We start from the raw sequence: 19,242 nt of genomic DNA, 5'->3' as shown, positions 1-19,242 counted from the left end.
GCTCAAGGAGAACGTTGAGGTAATGCTGAGTTAGGAGGACCAGATGATACTGCCAGAAACTGAGACCTTCTGGTACACGCGTATGTGTCCCTGAGTTCTGCGCAGTATGTGTAAGCTGAGAAATATTAAATTAGTTGTTCTAGCTTAACTAACGCTTTTGTTTTAATTTTATTAAGTTATATTATAACTTAATATAGAATAGTAAGATAAAATAGTATTATTACTATTTTATATATAGCTATCTCTATACTCGTAATATATATTGAAGCTCTGCTAAAAACTTCATTACTGTACTTTCGGATGTAAGTTTCCGATTGCCTTCAAATTCGAGATCAAGGCTTCCTTCTCGCGGCGTGGCGTATATCTCAGGACGATTGCGAGGAAGTAAGGGTCGTTCATAAAATGAAACAGTGCTAGGTAACCCCAAGAATGAAAACTCAGTTTCTTCTTCCTGCTGGAAGGATGTTCGCCAGCCAAAATCCGTTACATTTTGTGGCCAGTTTGTGCAGTCTCTTATGATCTCGACCATCCCTACAGCTTCATGTGACGAATCTTCAATGAATTGGCTTTGTAGCTGCGAAGCAACTTCGGCGAGAGTGCTGTTTGTAGTTATACACACTCGGATCGGGACCTCTGTCATGCAGGGGCCCACAACGTTTTGGAGATGGCTTGGTAGCATTGAACGGCCGGTCACAAGGCGACCAAACACCACGTCCTGTTGATCAAACTGGCGAGAAAGGGCGATTGCGCACGCAGCATGGAATATCACCGCAGGCGTAAAACCTCCAATGCTCTGAGTGTTTAGCATTGGAATTGTTTTCTTTATTGTCAATCTGTCATCTGTACTGTATGTGTTATTTGCTGAGTCGCTGAAACTCCATGTTGGATATAATGATCCATGAAGCCTTGAAGTCCAGTAAAACTTGCTTTCTCTCTTCTTCGTCTCATTGAAGGAAATAAACTGGGCAAAAGATGAATATGGCAATAGCTGTTGCTGATTATAGATAAGCGACAGAGTTTGAAGAACCAATCCCCAGCTAAAGCCATCAAATTGAGCATGCGAGATTCTGAACACAAGCTTATGCTTGCCTGAGGCGTGTTTGACACTGATGAAACGGATGAATGAACGACCCAATTGTCGAGGTCTTTTGAGATCTTTCCCGCAGATTGAATCTATAAACAATGCCATATCTTGGTTGTCTGCATCTACATGATCGTATACTGGCTTGAAGTTCGATAATAAAACTTGCCAAAAACGGCCATTAGCTCGGATGAAGACAGTGTGCAGGATGTCGAAATGATTCAATAGTTCGAAGCAAGCGCGCTCAAGCTTTGGGAAATCCACATCAGCAGGTAGGTCAAAAATCCAATGAGGATATCTGTTCGGCGGGTCCTGAAGTGCATCTAATATTGAGCGTTCTTGAAAATCTGTTGCGGGAATCACGTCCTTGACAGCTTCAAAATCAACATCCAGAGCCGGCTCTACAAATTTCTTCAGGAAGGATTGCGGGTCATCAGATTCTAGTAAGGAGAATGGCGATGGCAAATGGGAATATTCATCAGACTTGACTTCTTTGACCAATAATGCCAATTCGGACAAACGCGGTGACTTGAAAATGTCTGCAACGGTCAGCGACAAGTTTTGCTCCCGTGCCGCTGAGACTAGTCGCATAGCGGCAATTGACTCTCCGCCAATGCGGAGAAAGCTACTCTCAGCACCAATATTTTCAGCGTTGATCTCAAGAACAGAAGACCATAAGGTCTGAAGCCTTTTTTCCATTAGAGTGGATGGCAAGATTCGCGGTTTCCCATGAGATTGTAGTTCCACAAGCTGCTCTAGGGTTCGCTTACTTCCAAGTTCCCGTAGAGACCGTCGATCTGTTTTGTTTGTGGTTGTCATAGGAATCTTTCCTACATGAATGTATGCTCCAGGGACCATACTATACGGAATCAAGTCAGCAATTTCCCATACACTCATATTGAAAGCCAAGGAAATACTTACTACTGCGGAACACGATCCCATAGCTTCTCTTCCAACCCTTCCATGACTCGTCTAAGCTTTGACTGTACGTCTTCCTTGAGTTGGATTGTATTTTCTTCAGAAAGGCTCAAGAAAATGGCGAGAATTGGGTTGGTGCCATTTTGTGGCACAATGATCTCCGCAGCGATGCCATCACACAAGCTGGGATCGCCGAGACAGGAGCGTACATGATATTCCACTTCCGCCAGCTCAATTCGTTGACCTCGAAGCTTGATTAGACCGTCTTTCCTCCCCAAGAAGTCCATGGACCCATCCGAGTTGTAGCGCAAGAGATCGCCGGTCTTGTAAAGTGTACCGTGACGCCCTGGATGTTGCCCCGCGCCTAGCGAGAGCCATGTCGGATCCTGAATATAGGCTGCTTTCGTCTTGCTTGTATCGCCAAAGTATCCTTTGCTAACGGTTGGCCCTTCAATCATGAGCTCTCCAACGGTGCCAATAGCGGCAAGGCGGTCTGGGCGACCTGGTTGTACGAGCCAAGTCCTCGCACCAAACGGATTTCCGACGTGATTGTTCCGTGTTTTGGAGTCCAGGCAAGCAAACGATAGTGCTTGAGCGCATTCGGCTGGCCCATAAATTCCTATAACAGTTTCCGCCTGAGTCCAGCGAGATATTTCAGATGCCTGAATAGGCTCGCCTCCCATTGCCAAAATCTTGATGCCAGGCATCGAGGATGGCTCCTGGGATCGGGCAACCGAAGGTGTAAAATACACATAATCACACTTCATCCTATTGAACGCGCCGGCGATGTCGTTTTTGCGCTCCCACTCTGATGGAATACATAGACAACCTCCACATATCAATGTCTGTAGGTGGTTGGACCAGGAAACATCAAAACTATATGATACAAAGTCAAAGACACGGGTTCCTTCATGTATATGCAGGATATCTTTTTGATGGGTAGCTGCAGAGGCAAAGTTTTCATGTGTCGTCAATATGCCTTTAGGCACGCCTGTGGATCCGCTTGTGAATACAACTACTCATATCACTAACGTCAGCATAATGACTTGTTGAATGAAAGTAGAATCGAATGAGACGTACCATATAATAAGTCTGAAGGGCTAATATTGGGTAGCATGAAGTCCGTGGGCGCTTCTGGAATGCGACTACGATCAATACTGACCACAGTAGTTTCGGAGAGGCGGCTTGCCAACGCTTCATTGTTAACAGAAGACAGAATCAGTCTAGGGTTAACCTGTTGGACAATTGATCTCAGTCGCAATTCTGGTTGAGTCGAGTCCATAGCGATGCATGTCCCTCCAGCCCTCATTACGCCAAGAGCTGCAACAGGATACCACACTGACTTTTCGAAGCAGAGAGGAACTATACTTCCAGGTTGAACACCTAGAGCGACCAAGTGAGATGCCAGACGATATGATAGATTATCCAGCTCAGAATACGTCAAGCTTCCATCCCAAGAACATATTGCCATTGCTTGAGGCTGTCTTTTCATTGTGTTCCCAATTATATCATGCACACACTCGTGGACTGCAGTGGGTACTGAGCCATTCCAATTCCATAGCTCCTTAATGTCTTGTGCACTAAGCAGATCGATATCTTCTACCGCTTGAGTAGTCGAATTGCAAATCTGGCGCAAAATGTGCTCGAACTGATTGGCGATGCGCTCCATTTGAGCCGAATCAATGATGTTGGAGTCGAAGCTAATTTCCAGCTTGAGATCGTTGGGCTTGGCCAACTGACACATCACCATGGCAGCATTTGGATTAAAGTCGTCAAGGCCATCCTGAGTAGAAACAACTTCAGGTTGATGCTGGAATAGACTACCGCCTCCATCCGCATATTCAGTTTGGCTTGGAGGCTGTACAACTAATAAGGTATTAAATCGACTTGCGCTCTCTGCATCTGTGTCGATCCGTCGAATATCAAGCAATTCGGTCTGCTCATAGGCAATCATTGTAATTGCTTGTGCTTGCACGCTTTGTAGCAACCTATCCACCGTCGCTTTTGGGTCTATCTTGACTCTCACAGGGATGGCATTAATAAGAGGCGCGATCATGCGATCGAGACCAACTAAAGGCGCTTGCCGTCCAGTGACCATTGCTCCAAAAATCACATCGTTCGAATCCGTGTAGCGAGCTGTGAGAATGGACCAAGCTGTTCTAATAACTGCGAGATACCAAAATTAGTAACCTCAGCAACCAAATGTCATGAGTACTGATCGCTCCGTTGTTGAGCACTTACTTGTTGAAGCCGTGGCGTCTGTGTTCTGCCATTTCATGTCTGTTAGATGACGTCGAACAGTGCTGTCGGCTTTCGGTTGATAATTTTGATGCGGCAAGGCTGGAAATGGGATCGCCTCCAACTCTGAAAATTGATTACTCCAGAATTTTCTTGCTTTATCCTGATCAACCTTCATGATGTGCTGGATAAACCGTTGAAAGGGGGCAATGAGACCATCGCCTACAATACCAGCATATGCTTTTGTTACTTCTGCCAGAAGTAGATTCAATGAGTAACCATCATAAATCGCATGATGTTGAGTGATGAGGCAAAGCCGCCCTTGAATACTGGGGCCTTGGATAATTGCAAGTCGAGTAAGGCGTTTGTTCAACCCCATCGATTCGCTTTGATCTTGCGCAAGATATGCTTCAATACTTCCATAGGTTTTCCAATTGATAGATTCCTTTATCTGCACTTGAACAAGACCTTCCGATGGAACGTCGACTATTCTGTAGCGCAGAATAGGTGCTGCAGCCTGACTCACTCTTTGCCAAGCATTCCGGAGACGCTCTATATCGACATCGTCGCGCAACCGCAAAGAAAATCTGGCTATATATGAGTTTTCGGATTTTGCTGTCATTGAGAGAAGGGACTTCTGTACTCCGGTACAAGGGAATATGTCCTCGATTTGTGAGATGTCGACTGCACACTGTCTGGATATGTATGCAAAAGCTTGGTCTTTTGAGTATGGACTTTTGAGCAGTGAAAACGGTAAAATCATGTTACCATGCGCCGCAGAGTCCTCTGATTCAAAGTATGTCATAAATCTTGCCATTTCAGACAACCGCGTTGCCCCAAGGATGTTTTGCACAGTCAGATTGACTCCCTGACTATGAGCCACAGCGGTTAACCTCATAGCAGATATTGAATCTCCCCCAAGTCTCAAAAAGCTACTATTTTTTCCAATTTTGTCCGCTGGAACTTCTAGAACAGCCACCCACAGTTGTTGAAGATGAGATTCTGACTCGGTCAGCTGTGATTTGCCATCTGAGGAACTCCCTGGGCCGGCTAGTTGTTCTAGGGTTAAATAACTCCCCAACTGGCGCAGACGTTTCCGATCCGTTTTACCACTCATCCCAAGTGGAATATTTTCCAGCGGTATAAAGGCTGCCGGGATCATGTAAGATGGCAGTCGTTGACACAACTCGTGCTCAACATCATCCATAACATCCCATATGTTGACGCCATCAGCCTTTTGAAGCTGGATAAACACAACTAGCGCTGATCTTCCCGTAATCTTTGGAGTAATAATTTCTGCGACTGCTGTATGAATTTTCAGCCTTGTAAGCAAGCAGCTTCGGACATGGTGCTCAACTTCAGAGAGCTCGATTCTTTGTCCTCGGAGCTTAACTTGTGTATCCTTTCTTCCAACGAATATGAATGTTCCGTCAATGGAATTGTATTTTACGAGATCTCCTGTTTTGTAGAGTCGACCTTTTCGTCCAGGTATGGAACCGTCAGGACTTCCATTTAGTAGCCATTGTGGGTTCTCAATGAATGATCGTTGTGTATTTTCTTTGTCTTCCAGATAGCCTTTGCCAACCAATGCTCCCTCCAAACACAGTTCTCCCACAGACTCGATCGGTAATAAGCGCTCACTGTTTTCAGGGTCCACAACCCAAGCGGAGACGCCTACGGGATTGCCTATAGATAGTCGCGATGGTATTATATTTGGCACGTTATAGTATAGTGTTCCCGCAGAGCATTCAGCTGGTCCGTAAGATACAAAAGTGTTCGCATACGGCAACCACCGAGTAACGTCGTCCTTTGTAACCTCTTCGCCACCAAGATGAACATTGCGCAACGTCGGTGTTAGTGAAGAGTCAATTAGACGTGCTGTGGAAGGAGTGAGGAAGATGTCTGTGGCGCAAAATCTCCGAATGCTCTCCGTCAGATTGTTCTTTCTTTCTGCATCACTTGGGATACATAGAGTTCCACCGGCAGTGAGAATATGGAAGGCGCTCCAGTAAGATGCATCGAACGCATATGATGAGAAATCGTACATTCGTGAGCGATTATGGAGCCTTAAAACGCTTCGTTGATGTAATACCGCGCTGCTAAAGTTTCGGTGCTGCATGAGACAACCTTTGGGCGTTCCTGTACTTCCACTTGTAAAAATTGCGTACAATAGATCAGAAGGGTCAACAAATGGCAACTCTTTAGTAACACGGCCTGCTTCTTTGGCCATGGTAGATTGAATAAAGTCTGAGCTGTCGCTCACGAGCAAAGTCTTTGTACTCAAAGTAGAACTCAGTGATTCTTGTAAGGCAGAGGTCAGAATCAACAATGGATTGACTTGGTCGATGATTGACCTAAGACGTGAGGCGGGCAAAGTGGGATCCAACAGAAGGGCGGCGCCTCCCGCTTTAATAATACCAAGAAACGCTACCATGGCAAATTTTGACTTCTCAGAACAAATTGGAATGATCATATTCCGCTCAACACCGATTTCGACCAACTTATAGGCAACTGCGTTGGCTAGGCAATCCAAAAGCGCGTAGCTCAAGTCTCCATCCCAAGCAGAAATTGCTAAAGCATCTGGTTGGATCCGGGCAATCTCTTCAATAAGATGATGGACACATCGTTCAATGCTCTCTGGTTGATCAGAGTTCCATTTCCATATCTCATTGAGGTCCTGGTCGCTTGCCGTAGTAATATCTGCAACCGATGAATCGTCTAGAGTATGTGAACAAAGATTTTTCAGCAATTGGTCAAAGTTGGCTGCCATCCTTTGGATCGTTTCATTCTCGATAACAGTCGAATCGAAGCAAAATTCCAATTTTAGCTCATTCTCAACTAAAGTAGAAATCAAGGAGAATGCGTATGAGTTAAACCCATGGTAACGACGAGATTCAACCTCAGAATCAGCCGGTGTAGATTCACAATTAAAAAGATCATTTTCCTTCGTATTTTGCTCCTGCGGTTGGATGACCAAGAACGCTTGGAATTGACACGCTTGTTGCGCTTCATCACTTATCAAGCGTATTGCCGATAGCCCCATTTGTTCGTATGGGATCATATCGGTCGCTTGATACTGCATTTCATTAAGGAGTTTCGCAATGGTTATTTCTTTGTTGATTTTGGCTCTGATTGGCACAGTAGCAATGGTAGGGCCTACTAGCCTCTCAATACCTTCAACTGGAGCCTTGCGCCCATCTACCACTGTTCCAAATACAACATCCGTTGAATTGGAATACTGCGAGCATAGTAGTGCGAATGCCGAGCGCATCACTGTCGACGGAGTGATATTATCCGTTCGCCAAGTGATATCTCTAATCGACCACTCTAAAATGGAATTCGTCCGTGGTTGATATGTTGGGGATGGCAGGGCAGGGAATTGCACAGCCTCTAAATCCTTGAACTGAGCTTCCCAGAAGTTGATTTGGGCTTTCCTGTCTACGTTTCCCATATATTTGACAAATGACTGGAGATTAGAGTGAGTTAATGGTGTCTTGCCGTTGTAGAAATTTTCTAATGTTTCGAATATTAATGGCGTAGTTAGGCCATCGTAGATGGAATGATGCATCGTCAATACAAAATATGATTCCTTCTTGCTGTTTCCTGAACGCGCTCGGTCTTTGCTAGGATTTTTCGAAACGAGCCCACATCTCATGAGGGGGGACCCAAGTCCCATATATAGTTGCCTCTCCCTTGTGAGATACTCGTTGATATCATCTGCTTCAATCCAATAGCTGTGTTCGCGGATAACGACTTGCAATAAGCCTTGGTTTGGAAGATCCACAATCCGTGTTCGTAGGATAGGCAACGCAGAAACTACCTTCTCCCACGCTCTTCTAAATCGAGCGATATCGACTGATGGTTTGATCTTCAATATATTGCGACCAGTGTAATCGCCTTCACGCTTTATAGTCAGGGCTAATAGTCCTTCTTGCAATGGCGTGCAAGGAAATAAGTCTTCAACGTCATCATAGGCAATGTCACACATGGATGCTGCCTGTTGACGTAAAAGCTCTACTGGCTGCGTTGGATGAAGCAGCGTGTATGGGCCGATGGAAACGGCCTCTTTCTCCTCGTCCACATACCGAAGATGTTTTGCCATATCAAGCAATATAGGATGCTGGAAGATCTCAGCCACTGATAAACGTAAATTTTGCTGTCGGGATATTCCAACCAATCGCATCGCCTGTATAGAATCCCCAATTCTCAGAAAGCTGTCGTTTGCCGATATCTCAGAAGGATCTATCCCAAAGACAAGAGACCACAGTTCTCTCAGTTTGATCTCGGTAGGAGTCGATGGTTCTAGCTTCTTTCCTTCAGATTCTTGATGTGGGGGGTTGAAATCAGACCCAATTTCCAGTAATCGAGCTCGATCTCTCTTTCCTGTTTGCGTGGTCGGAATGGATGGAATTGGTATGTAGTAAGATGGAATGGCATATCGTGGTAGAACAGTTCTAAGCTTTTCGTTTAATCCTGCCGTTAGACTTTCTACTTCATCTTGAGTAGCCAAGTTGACAAATGCAACAAGAGTAAGGTTGCCACTATGTTTAGGCACGACAGCATCTACCACCACTTGAACTTCGTCTCCACCCACAAGACATTGCCGTATAGAATGCTCTACCTCTTGCGGGGCAACAAGTTGGCCTCGGACTTTGAGTTGAAAGTCCTTCCTGCCCAAAAAGATCAAATCGCCGTTGGTATCATATCTAGCCAGATCGCCAGTACGATAAATGCGGCCTGGTCTACCAGATTTACCCATTCCTTGCCCAAATTCTAGGAACCTTGGGTCTCTACAGAATGAAAGGTCTGTTTTCGTCTGATTTCCAAGGTAGCCCTCAGCGCACATGGGCCCTTCGAGTGCAATTTCGCCAACAGCACCAAAAGGTACCAGCTTGTTGTAGTCTCTCGGATCAATGAGCCAGCAGAGGGTCGGATGTCTCGAATCAATCCGCGCAATAACACCGCTACGCCACGTCTCGTCATCAACAGCGCAGAAAGTCGCCACAGAACATTCAGCAGGTCCGTACCAATTGATAATTTTTTGACTTTTCCCCTTCCATCTATCGACGTCCTGCCGAGTGAGGTTCTCACCAGCGAATACGAGGGTCGATAGATTGGGCATATCTTCAGGGCGAAGAAGTTTGGCCGTCGAAGGGGTAACATTAATATGATTGACTCCCAAGTTATTGATGGCGGCTGACAATCCATCCAGCCTCTGAGCTTCTGATGGTATACACACACAACCTAAACTGGCAAGCGCAGACATTACCTCGATAGTGCCAAGGTCGAAATCATATGAGGCAAACTGGAAGATTCGAGAAGATGCATCAATTGACAGGTGTTCACTGTGAGCTTTTGCGTTTCCCGACACCGTTCTATGGCTCCAGAGTATTTGTTTTGGTTCTCCTGTGCTTCCAGATGAAACAAGAATAGCAGCTGGATCGCTCATTTCCAATATCGGTAATGGCATGCGTACATCTTGATAGGGTGTCGCCAACAGTTGTTCGATCGTAAAACTGTTGGCATGTAGAGAAATCATCTCGATGAGAGACTCAGAGACCAATGCGATCTTGACATTGGCATTTTTAAAGACGGCGGCAATTCGACGCCCAGGAACGGCACTGGATTGCAGCAAACTAACAGCTCCAGCTTTAAAAACAGCAATTTGAGCGACGGGAGCCCATTTAGATTTTTCAAAACAAAGTGCAACAACTGAACCCTTTTCAGTTCCCAGCTGCATCAGTCTTTGACAAAGAGTAGTTGAAAGGTCTTCAACTTCTTGGTAGGAAAACTGTCCGTCCCAAGCATCTATGGCAATCTTATCTGGATGCGCTGTTGCTGCGGCCGTGATAATATCGTGAATGCATGTATTTGTCTCGCTAGGAAGCTTTGCATTTTTACTCCAGAAAAATTCCAGGTCGTTGTTGCTGACTGTCTGAATTGCATCAAGTGTAGCTGCCGCCATATTTTCCGAGCATATTTGTCCAAGTATAGTCTCAAACTGATGCGCCATGCGACGCATTTGCTCTTTCTCAATGATATTGCTATCAAAACTCATTCGCAAACGCAGCCCATTGGATGCTAATTCGCAAATAATCATCAGAGCATATGTATTGAAAGGATCGGTGCCTTGTGTACTAAGATTTGCCGAGAAGCTTCGAGCTTTGAACAACAGGTTATCTTCATGCAGCCTCTTTCCTTCAGCTATGGGCTGCACCACAAGCAGAGTTTGTATCATGGAAGAATCCAAATGCTTGTATAGATTCTCAATGTTTTGTAGTCCAAACTGTTCATAGGGCGTTATATCGATCATTTGACGTTGCAATCGATTAAGAAATTCTCCAACGGCCTCGCTCCAATTCAACGAAACCGCAACAGGTATTGTCGATATGGTTGGTCCAACACAGTTTTCTATGCCTTTGAGGTTTGCTTGACGTCCACTGACTGTCAGTCCAAACATTACATCACTGCATGACGTGTATTGAGCAGCTAGAATTGCCCAAGATGACCGTATTATTGTGGACGGCGTCGTTCCAGTATGTGGCCATTTCAGTGAAATTGAATGCTCAAGTTCTTCATTTGCCTGTGGCTGATAGTCCGAAGATGGTAGAACCGGGAATTGTCGAGGTTCTAAATTTGCAAGGTGGTTTTGCCAAAATTTAGATGCGTCCTGATGGGTTACTTGGCTTAGGTGCTTGATGAAGTTTTGGAACGGTGTAACAGCCAATCCAGGTTTTCCATAGTACTGTGACTCAATCTCATCCAGAATCATCTTCAGTGAGTCACCATCATACGTACAGTGATGGATTGTGAATATGAAATTGCGACCAATGATGGCGGCGCGGCAGAGTTCTGTCCCCAAACCCATCGGCTCCAGTTCATCATCCCGGACATAGGCTTCCACATCTTGGCCAGATCGTAAAGGAGACGCCTCGAGAACTACCTGCACCAACCCTTGGCGAGGAATATCGATGATTCGTGTTCTCAAGATTGGTAGTTTTTCCACTGTAGCCAGCCACGCCTGCTGAAGTCGCTCAGTGTCAACTTCGGCTTGCAGTCCTAAAACACTGCGTGAAACGTATTGTCCATGTTTCCTAGCTCCTAGAGCCAGTAAACCTTGCTGTAGGGATGTGCAAGGGTAAATGTCAACCACTTGAGATTCCGAAACTGAGCACAGTCTGGCCGCAAATGAACGACCTTCGGCCTCGCTAATGCCGTTTCCGAGAAGTGAAAACGGACGCACTACCTCCTCGAGAGCACTAATATCGTGCTTAATCTTGAATGCCATTTTCTCAAGTTGGGGCGCTTCGAAAATATCTGCAACCGTCAATAAATATCCTTGTTTACGTGCGGATGCTACCAGGCGCATGGCTGTAATGGAATCGCCTCCTAAGCGGAAAAAACTGTCGTTAGCATATATCGCATCACCATCAATGCCAATAACTTCGGACCAAATATGTTGTAATTTTGTCTCCATAGCACCAGAGGGTTTGCGTGTTTCTTTTCGTAAAGGCTGCATAGATGCCAATTGTTCGTGGGTTAATGAGCTGCCGATAAAGCGCAGGCGCTTCCTGTCAGTCTTTCCAGAGTGATTCATGGGAATTTTTTCGATAGAAACATAGACTCTTGGTATCATGTATGATGGCAGATGGTTTGACAGGTAGACTTCCAATTCTTCAGCTGGCAGGGCTCGCTTGACGAAACCTGCAACGCCTTCCTCATGAGCCTCGGTGCCCATGGGGCTAATAAACAGAGCCAAAATATCGCTGCCGCTACCCGATGGAGAAATGATTTCGGCTACAATTGCTACGTCAAGCTTTCCAAATAGAAAAGTTTGAGCATAGATCTCCACTTCATTCAGGTCTATTCTCTGGCCTCTTATCTTTCTTTGCGAGTCCTGCTTTCGGCTGATAAAGAGAATGTTTCCGTCAACGTCGTACTTGACAAGATCGCCAGTTCGATAGAGTCGTCTACTCTGTGGAGTCGGTTCATAAGTACCGCGACGAAACCAAGACGGAGAAAAGAAAGCTTTCTCGTTTAACGTCTGGCTATCTTTACCCGTATAGCTCGCAAGAAGAGGCCCTTCGATGCACAGTTCCGCAATTGTACCAATTGCCGCTAGAACTCTTGGATTTTTGGGCTCGACAAGCCAAGTCGCGCCAACTTTACTTGTGCCAATGATTCCATTCTTCCATGTCTTTTTGTCAATTGAATATGAAGTCGCGACTGAAGCTTCAGCCGGTCCATACCAGTTATATACTGCATCGAGCTGCTCTGTCCATCTAAACGCAGTCTTACGTTGCAATTTTTCACCCGCGAACACCAGAGTTTTCAACGAGGGCAGTCCTGTGGAAACAAGAGTTTCAGATACAGAAGGCGTTAAACATAGCCAATTAGCCTTGGCATCATTGATAGCTCCAGATAGTCGATTGGTCCTATCTGACTCAGATGGTATGCACAAACAACCTCCAACAGATAATGTTGCAAGTGTTTCCACTGTGCTAACGTCGAATTCATATCCAGCAAACTGAAATACCCTGCTACTAGTTGTGATATTGAAAGAATCTCTGGCCGCCTGAATATTGCTCGATAGGGTTTTGTGGCTCCATAGAATAGCCTTGGGCGTTCCTGTTGAGCCAGAGGTGAACAATATGAGAGCCGGGTCTGAGCAGTGGTTCTCACGGGGTGGAAGTACTCGAAGCCATTCTGCGTCGCTAAACTGCACCAACTCAGAGATAGAAAAAGTTGGGATTAGATCTCGGAACGGATATGCATCAGAAGAATTTGATACAATCGCAATTGTGGGTTGTAGGCTTTCGACTAAAGCTTGCGCTCGTTTGTTCGATGTCGGCGCAGACATCGGTAGCACGACTGCTCCAATTTTCAGAGCAGATATCATGCTAATAGCCATCCAGGAGGATTTCTCGAAGCTTAATATGACAATAGATCCTGGGCCAACTCCCTCTTGTTGAAGGCGGCACGCTAAGCGGTTTGAAGCATTCTCAAGCTCCTCGTAGTTAAATCCTCTATCCCATGACGAAATAGCAATAGCATCTGGAGAGTTTACAGCTTGCTGGTCAATTAAATCAGTTATAAATCCATTGGCTAGCTCCGGCAAGGTTGTATTCCAGTTGAATATTTGCTTGAGGTCTCCTTCGCTGCTTGAGGCAATATTGCGCAATCGTGACTTTGTCATTTGTTCACCGCAGAGCTGTCTTACCAAGTGCTCCAGCTGATTTGCAAAAAGCAGGGCTTGCTTCTGCCGGATCGCGCCTGAATCGAAATTTATTTTCAGTTTTAATCCAGAATCCTCTAGCTGACAGATTATCAGCATTCCAAACGAGTTGTATATGCCCACGCTGTCGTCCTGTCCGTCTTTAGTAACAAGGCTGAACGTAGATATATGCTGAGAGTCACTCCTAGTGTCTAATTCAAGTAACTGGGATGTTTCATGCACACTTCCATTGGTTTTAAAAAGTATCTTGTTGCGCTCTGCATAATTTGTCTCTTGCTTGAATATGTCAGTTGGGGGATTATGTTTGAGGGTTTTTGCATGGGAAAAGAGACCACCATCTTTCTGACTTGTCCCTTGTGTAGCTGGCTGAATAACCAGGAGAGTTTGGAATTGGCTAGCTTCTTCGTTATCTTCTTGAGCGCGCTGAATACGCTGGAGGCCAAACTGTTCATGGGCGGAGAGCTCTATGGCATGCTGTTGGACCTGTTGTAAAAGAGTTTCCACCGTGGAATCCCAACGAAATTTCGTCCGTATCGGAATTGTAGCAATTGTAGGACCAGCGATTCGATATATTCCGGAAACAGGGGCCTGTCTGCCACTTACAGTGGCTCCATACTTGACATCGTTCGAATTTGTATATGAGGCAAGTAACAATGCAAGTGCCGAGTGTATTACTGAAGATGGTGTAATACCGCTGCGTGGCCACTCCAAATCGGTGACTTCATGACTTATGTCGAGTTTTTCATCTGATACGTAGCCAGGAGATGGGAAAATGGTGGCCTCGGAGTCAGCAAACTGAGACTTCCAGAATGTTGCTGCTTCTGGGCTGTCTGCTGACAAGGCATACTTGATAAATGGCTGGAAGGGCTCAAGGGGCTGCAACGTTCCTCCGTTTTGTCGGTAAGATGCCTCGAGGGAGTCTAAAATAAGTGTTGTGGACCATCCATCAAATATGGCGTGGTGCATTTCCAGAACGAAATATGGGGAGCCACCTCGTATCACGCCTGCGCGGCATAAGGGAGTCCCCAACCCCATGGGCTGTGCTAGCTCCAGAAAGCTGTTGATATGTCGAAACTGTTGCAGTTGCACACGACTGTCCGCAACAACAATCTGCACAAGGCCTTCCCCAGATAGATCAGCGATTCTTGTTCGAAGAATTGATGCGCTCGTGACGGTAGTTCCCCATGCACCCTGTAACCGCTCAATATCAATATCTTCGGGTAGTTCAAAAACGGTTCTCGAAACGTAGTCCATCTTCAATTTCAGGGACTCGCCTCCAGAACGTGACGCGTCCCCGTCTCTGCTCGTCATTGAGAGCATTCCTTGCTGTAGTGGTGTGCAAGGATAAACATCTTCTATTTCGGCCACTTCAATACCACATAGGATTGCAGCCTCTTTACAAATATCCTCCTTGTTCTTTGTCCCAGCCAGCATGGAAAACGGCATGATTTCCTCAGCTTCGTGGCTGAGTGCTTGGTTCTCAGTCATCCGGGCGAGATCTCTTAGCGTTGAGCTCCTAAAAAGGTCTGCAACAGTCAATGGCAATCCGTACTCTCGAGCCTTCGCAACTGCACGCATCGCAGCCACAGAGTCACCTCCAAGTCGAAGGAAATTGTCTGTTGTGCTAATTAGGCCAGTGTCCAAGTCCAAGACCTCTGCCCATATCGTACGGAGCTGCTTCTCTTTGTCCGTAGATGGCTCGCAATATTCTTTAATGGAAAAAATTGTTGATTGCAGCGCAATAATCTTATTCCAGGACATAGCGCTTCCCATTTGTCGCAATGACCGGCGATTAACTTTACCGGTAGAGGCGACAGGGATATCATCGATTGGGAGGTAGATGCTGGGGATCATGAAAGCTGGTAACACATCTCGTAACCTATCTTCAAGACCATCCAGTAAATTTTTGACGCGTCCAGTATCCATATTTTTCGCCGAGACAAACATAGCCAAAGAGAAGCTATTACTTCCAAGGGGCTGAATAATGTCGACAATAATTGGAAGAGAGTCGTCAAGGCAAGCACGTACATGATGCTCAACATCACCAATTTCGACCCTTTGGCCCCGTATTTTCAACTGAGAGTTATCCTTCCGGCCAACAAATAGAAGCCTGCCATCAGGCTTATATTTTACAAGATCTCCAGTCTTGTAAAGTCTACCCCGCCGGCCGGCTCGGTTACTACTTCCTGCGAGTAGCCATGGGGGATTGTTGACAAATGTCCTCGCTGTCTTTTCAGGATCTGATAAGTAACCCTGACCAACTAATGGACCTTCGAGGTACAGCTCCCCAACAGCTCCTATAGTAGCAAGCCGGTCGTTATTATTAGGGTCGACAAGCCACGTAGAAAAACCAACTCCGGTACCGATATCTGGGCGACCTTCCTGGGATGGATTGATGACTGAGAAGGCACATTTGAAAGTGCATTCGGTAGGTCCATAGGTATTAAGCAGCCTCACGCGTCCAGCCCATTCGGTCACGTTTTGCCGATATGGCATTTCGCCACTTAGAAGTACCGTCTCAATAGTTGGCGGTATCGGACTTATTGTTCGCAGAACAGTCGGGGTGATGTTGATCAAGGTCGCCTTGAAAGCAATTATGGCGGACGAGAGATCGTTCACCATGTCCGGCTCTGAAGCAATGCAGAGACAGCCACCCGCGCATAGCGTATGCAAAAAGTTGCTCCATGCTACATCGAAGGAATACGGAGCAAAGTCAAACACACGCGCTCCTGGGTGAAATCCAAGCTTCTTGCCTTGGTAGTGAACTGCACTTCTAACATTCGAATGGCTAATACAGGCACCTTTGGGCTGCCCAGTCGTACCTCTATATAATCCCCATGTGTCAATAATATAATGCAACAAGTTAGAGATACACTTGAAGTGAGAGCTGTTGTAGCCTGCTTCACACAAGCACCACGTCCAGTTTTCCCAAAGGAAGCTAAAAAGGAAAGAAACGCCGAGAACCACTTACGACGTGAACGATATATACACAATATCGGATGGCAAAACAGAGGGTAATGAAGATAAATGCTCCCTTGGGAGTTCCTGAACTTCCAATAATGTGTCATCAAGCTGAAGGACTGGCACATCCATCAACAGAGCCGCCCTTGAGGCATATGTAGCTGATGAAACGATTAATCTAGGTTTTGTCTGGTGGACGATTGATCGCAATCTTGTATCAGGCTGAGTCCCATCAAGGGCGATCGCGCTGCATCCTGCTTTGATCACACCAAGCATTGCGATACAAGTCCATCGTGACTTTGGACATAAAATTGGTATGTTCGACTTTGGTTCGATGCCAAACTCGAGAATACGATGGGCAACCTCGTTAGCCAGGTTGTCCAACTGAGAATAGGTCAAATCACCATCCCAGGCGCAAATTGCTAGTGCATCTGGCTGGTTCCGAGCGATTTCCTTGATCAGATCGTGAACGCAACCTTCCACTGCAGGCGGTATCGAAGCATTCCAAGTCCATATCTGATCAAGGTCTTGTTCTGACACGGAATCACTCTTAGAGTTGGGTGGGACGAATCGTTCATCTGCCATGACCTTGGCTGAGCTATCGAGACCTTGTGTCTCAGACATGTTCGAAAGTACAATTATGGTCAAAACTTGTAACTTGGCTTACGTTCTCCGTTGCTGTATACTTGCGGAATTATTGACTGAGGTGGAGGTATAATGAAATACCCCTACTAGGATTTCATGTTATCTGCGGAGCTGTTCGCAGGCGAAGATAAGTATTCAAGTTCCAGCTCATCCGTTTGTGTAGAAACAATCACGGCATATGGTGCGTTTTACCTGCAAGCTTCTGCGAGTATTAGTAAAAACAAGCTAAAGATTGCAGAGGACAAGATAACGTACGTAAATGTCATTGTTCAGCCCGCGAGAGCTCTGTACCCTATAGCTTAGTGACTTTGATATATATAGTATCCTAGGCTAAATCCCGTGCGTATTCATTAGATTTCATCTTGACCTAACATTCATGTATTCCACAAACTACTAGGTGATGTTTTACCTTTGCAAAAATGAGATAGTATTATGGGCCTCACAAAACGCAACTGCGGAGGATGCCTTTTGCTTACCGCGCACCCGCAACATGTGCTGATCCAATACAGCCAAAAATCAGCACTACCGAGGTTTCTATTACCAATGTTATCTCCCATGGGTGGATTTTAACCTGTTTACGGTGGCTAGTTACTCGCCATGGTGTGATACCCCTGGGGCAGTTCAATCATTTCCCCGTACTCTAGCATGTGTAGAGTTTCCAAAAGATCGTGGACCTACTCCGTACTAGCAAAGGATATGCGGCCTTAGTTCCAAGCCGTCCCGACACCATGGCACGACTTGGGTCATTGTAACATTGTCTCCCTTGGAAGCCACAGCATGTTAAATACGACGTCTTACAACGGATAATATTATTACAATGCTCCGTAGCATTTGAACAACTAGGAAGAATAAGGTATCTGATAGCCCTACATTGTCTAACATCAAACCATGTTCGAGCGGCTTGATTTCTCCCATTTTTATAGCACCAATCCCTCTGAGCGGGAGGGCTTTTGCCGTCAACTTGTGTCGAGCTTGAAGCAGTTTGGCTTTGCTAGATTGGTCAATATTGGCATTCCGCCATCAGATATCGACGGAGCCTTTGAGACAGTTGAGCAATCTTGTGTGCATTGAAATGCAAAGCGTACGCTAACCACTCGCTAGAGTCGAGAGTTTTTCCAGCTGCCTTTGGACCAGAAACTGAAGTCTCCCCACCCTCCCACAGCAAACCCCCACCGAGGTTACAGTGCATTCGGCATTGAGAATGTCTCTGCCGTCTCAAACCATGGCACGTCTGTACTAAGGCCCCTGCTTAAGGATATGAAGGTTTGCCAGCGAGCACCGGACTTTCACAGATTTCACACTCTGATAACCAATTCGCTCGACTAGGAATCATATGACATTGGATCACCACAAGATGCACTTTATGGCAACATATGGCCGCCACCCGGTGTGCACGACGCATTTCAGCCCACTTTCACATCATTCTTTTCAAGTTGCTATCGCGCCGAACTAGCCATTCTTGAAGCCATTTCCGTTGGCCTAGGGCTCCCCAGGCAGACTCTGAGTCAGCTGCATTCTGAGCAGTCAAACGAACTGCGCTTGACGCATTATCCTGCCGTACCACGTGGCGAATTTTCCCACTCGACTCGTATTGCAGCTCACACTGATTTTGGCACCATTACTATATTGTTCCAAGACGACGTCGGTGGATTGCGTAAGAATTATGTTCAATTTTGTTTCCCAGTTGGCGCAAATCTCCCCCACTTTCCATGCGCTTTCTTTGCCTAAGCTAGCCTTAATGAAGAAGCTGCTAACGGTTTCCCTAGAAATGGAGCTGCCGTCCGGAAGTGGTGAATTTGTTGATATCGAGAGTGGCGGGCGTTACGAGTGTATACTCAATGTGGGAGATTGTCTGCAGATGTGGACCGGATTATGCAGCGCTCGGCATCGTGTACACTTGCCTGTCTTATTAGCGCAGGAAGATCAGACGAGACCAATGCAGGATACGGTGGAGGAACGCTTTTCCATTGCGTATTTTGCGAAGCCTAATCGAGCGGCGAGTTTACGCCCATTGCTACACGACACAGCGAAAGCAAAAGATGTGTCATTTATGACAGCGGGCGAGTTTCAGCATATGAGAATCTCAGGAACATACTAGCATTCTTCGTAGGATAGGATAAGATGTAATTTGAAGGAACCCATCTTGAAACAATTCATCGAAAAT

At 46.0% G+C, this 19,242-nt stretch overlaps 2 protein-coding genes across 2 annotated transcripts; one reads left to right on the top strand and one right to left on the bottom strand.

The window, feature by feature from the left end:
- Positions 1-244: 244 nt before the first annotated feature.
- TrAFT101_000035 (NRPS) lies at positions 245-17,057 on the bottom strand (the record flags this gene model as incomplete). The annotated part of the gene is made up of 6 exons (XM_066125889.1): positions 245-1,940; positions 2,003-3,014; positions 3,080-4,165; positions 4,241-7,075; positions 7,163-16,296; positions 16,444-17,057. 6 exons carry the CDS (start codon positions 17,055-17,057, stop codon positions 245-247), a joined length of 16,377 nt encoding a protein of 5,458 aa, XP_065981986.1.
- A 909-nt stretch (positions 17,058-17,966) lies between these two features.
- On the top strand, positions 17,967-19,176 carry TrAFT101_000034 (uncharacterized protein; the record flags this gene model as incomplete). Its single annotated transcript, XM_024904708.1, has 4 exons — positions 17,967-18,125; positions 18,180-18,341; positions 18,405-18,732; positions 18,845-19,176. 4 exons carry the CDS (start codon positions 17,967-17,969, stop codon positions 19,174-19,176), a joined length of 981 nt encoding a protein of 326 aa, XP_024754685.1.
- Between the last annotated feature and the right edge of the window lie 66 nt (positions 19,177-19,242).

Source organism: Trichoderma asperellum, chromosome 1 (assembly GCF_020647865.1).
Source record: "Trichoderma asperellum chromosome 1, complete sequence".
NCBI lineage: Eukaryota > Fungi > Ascomycota > Sordariomycetes > Hypocreales > Hypocreaceae > Trichoderma > Trichoderma asperellum.
The sequence above is the reverse complement of the archived record's forward strand: the minus strand, read 5'-3'. Positions and strand labels throughout refer to the sequence as shown.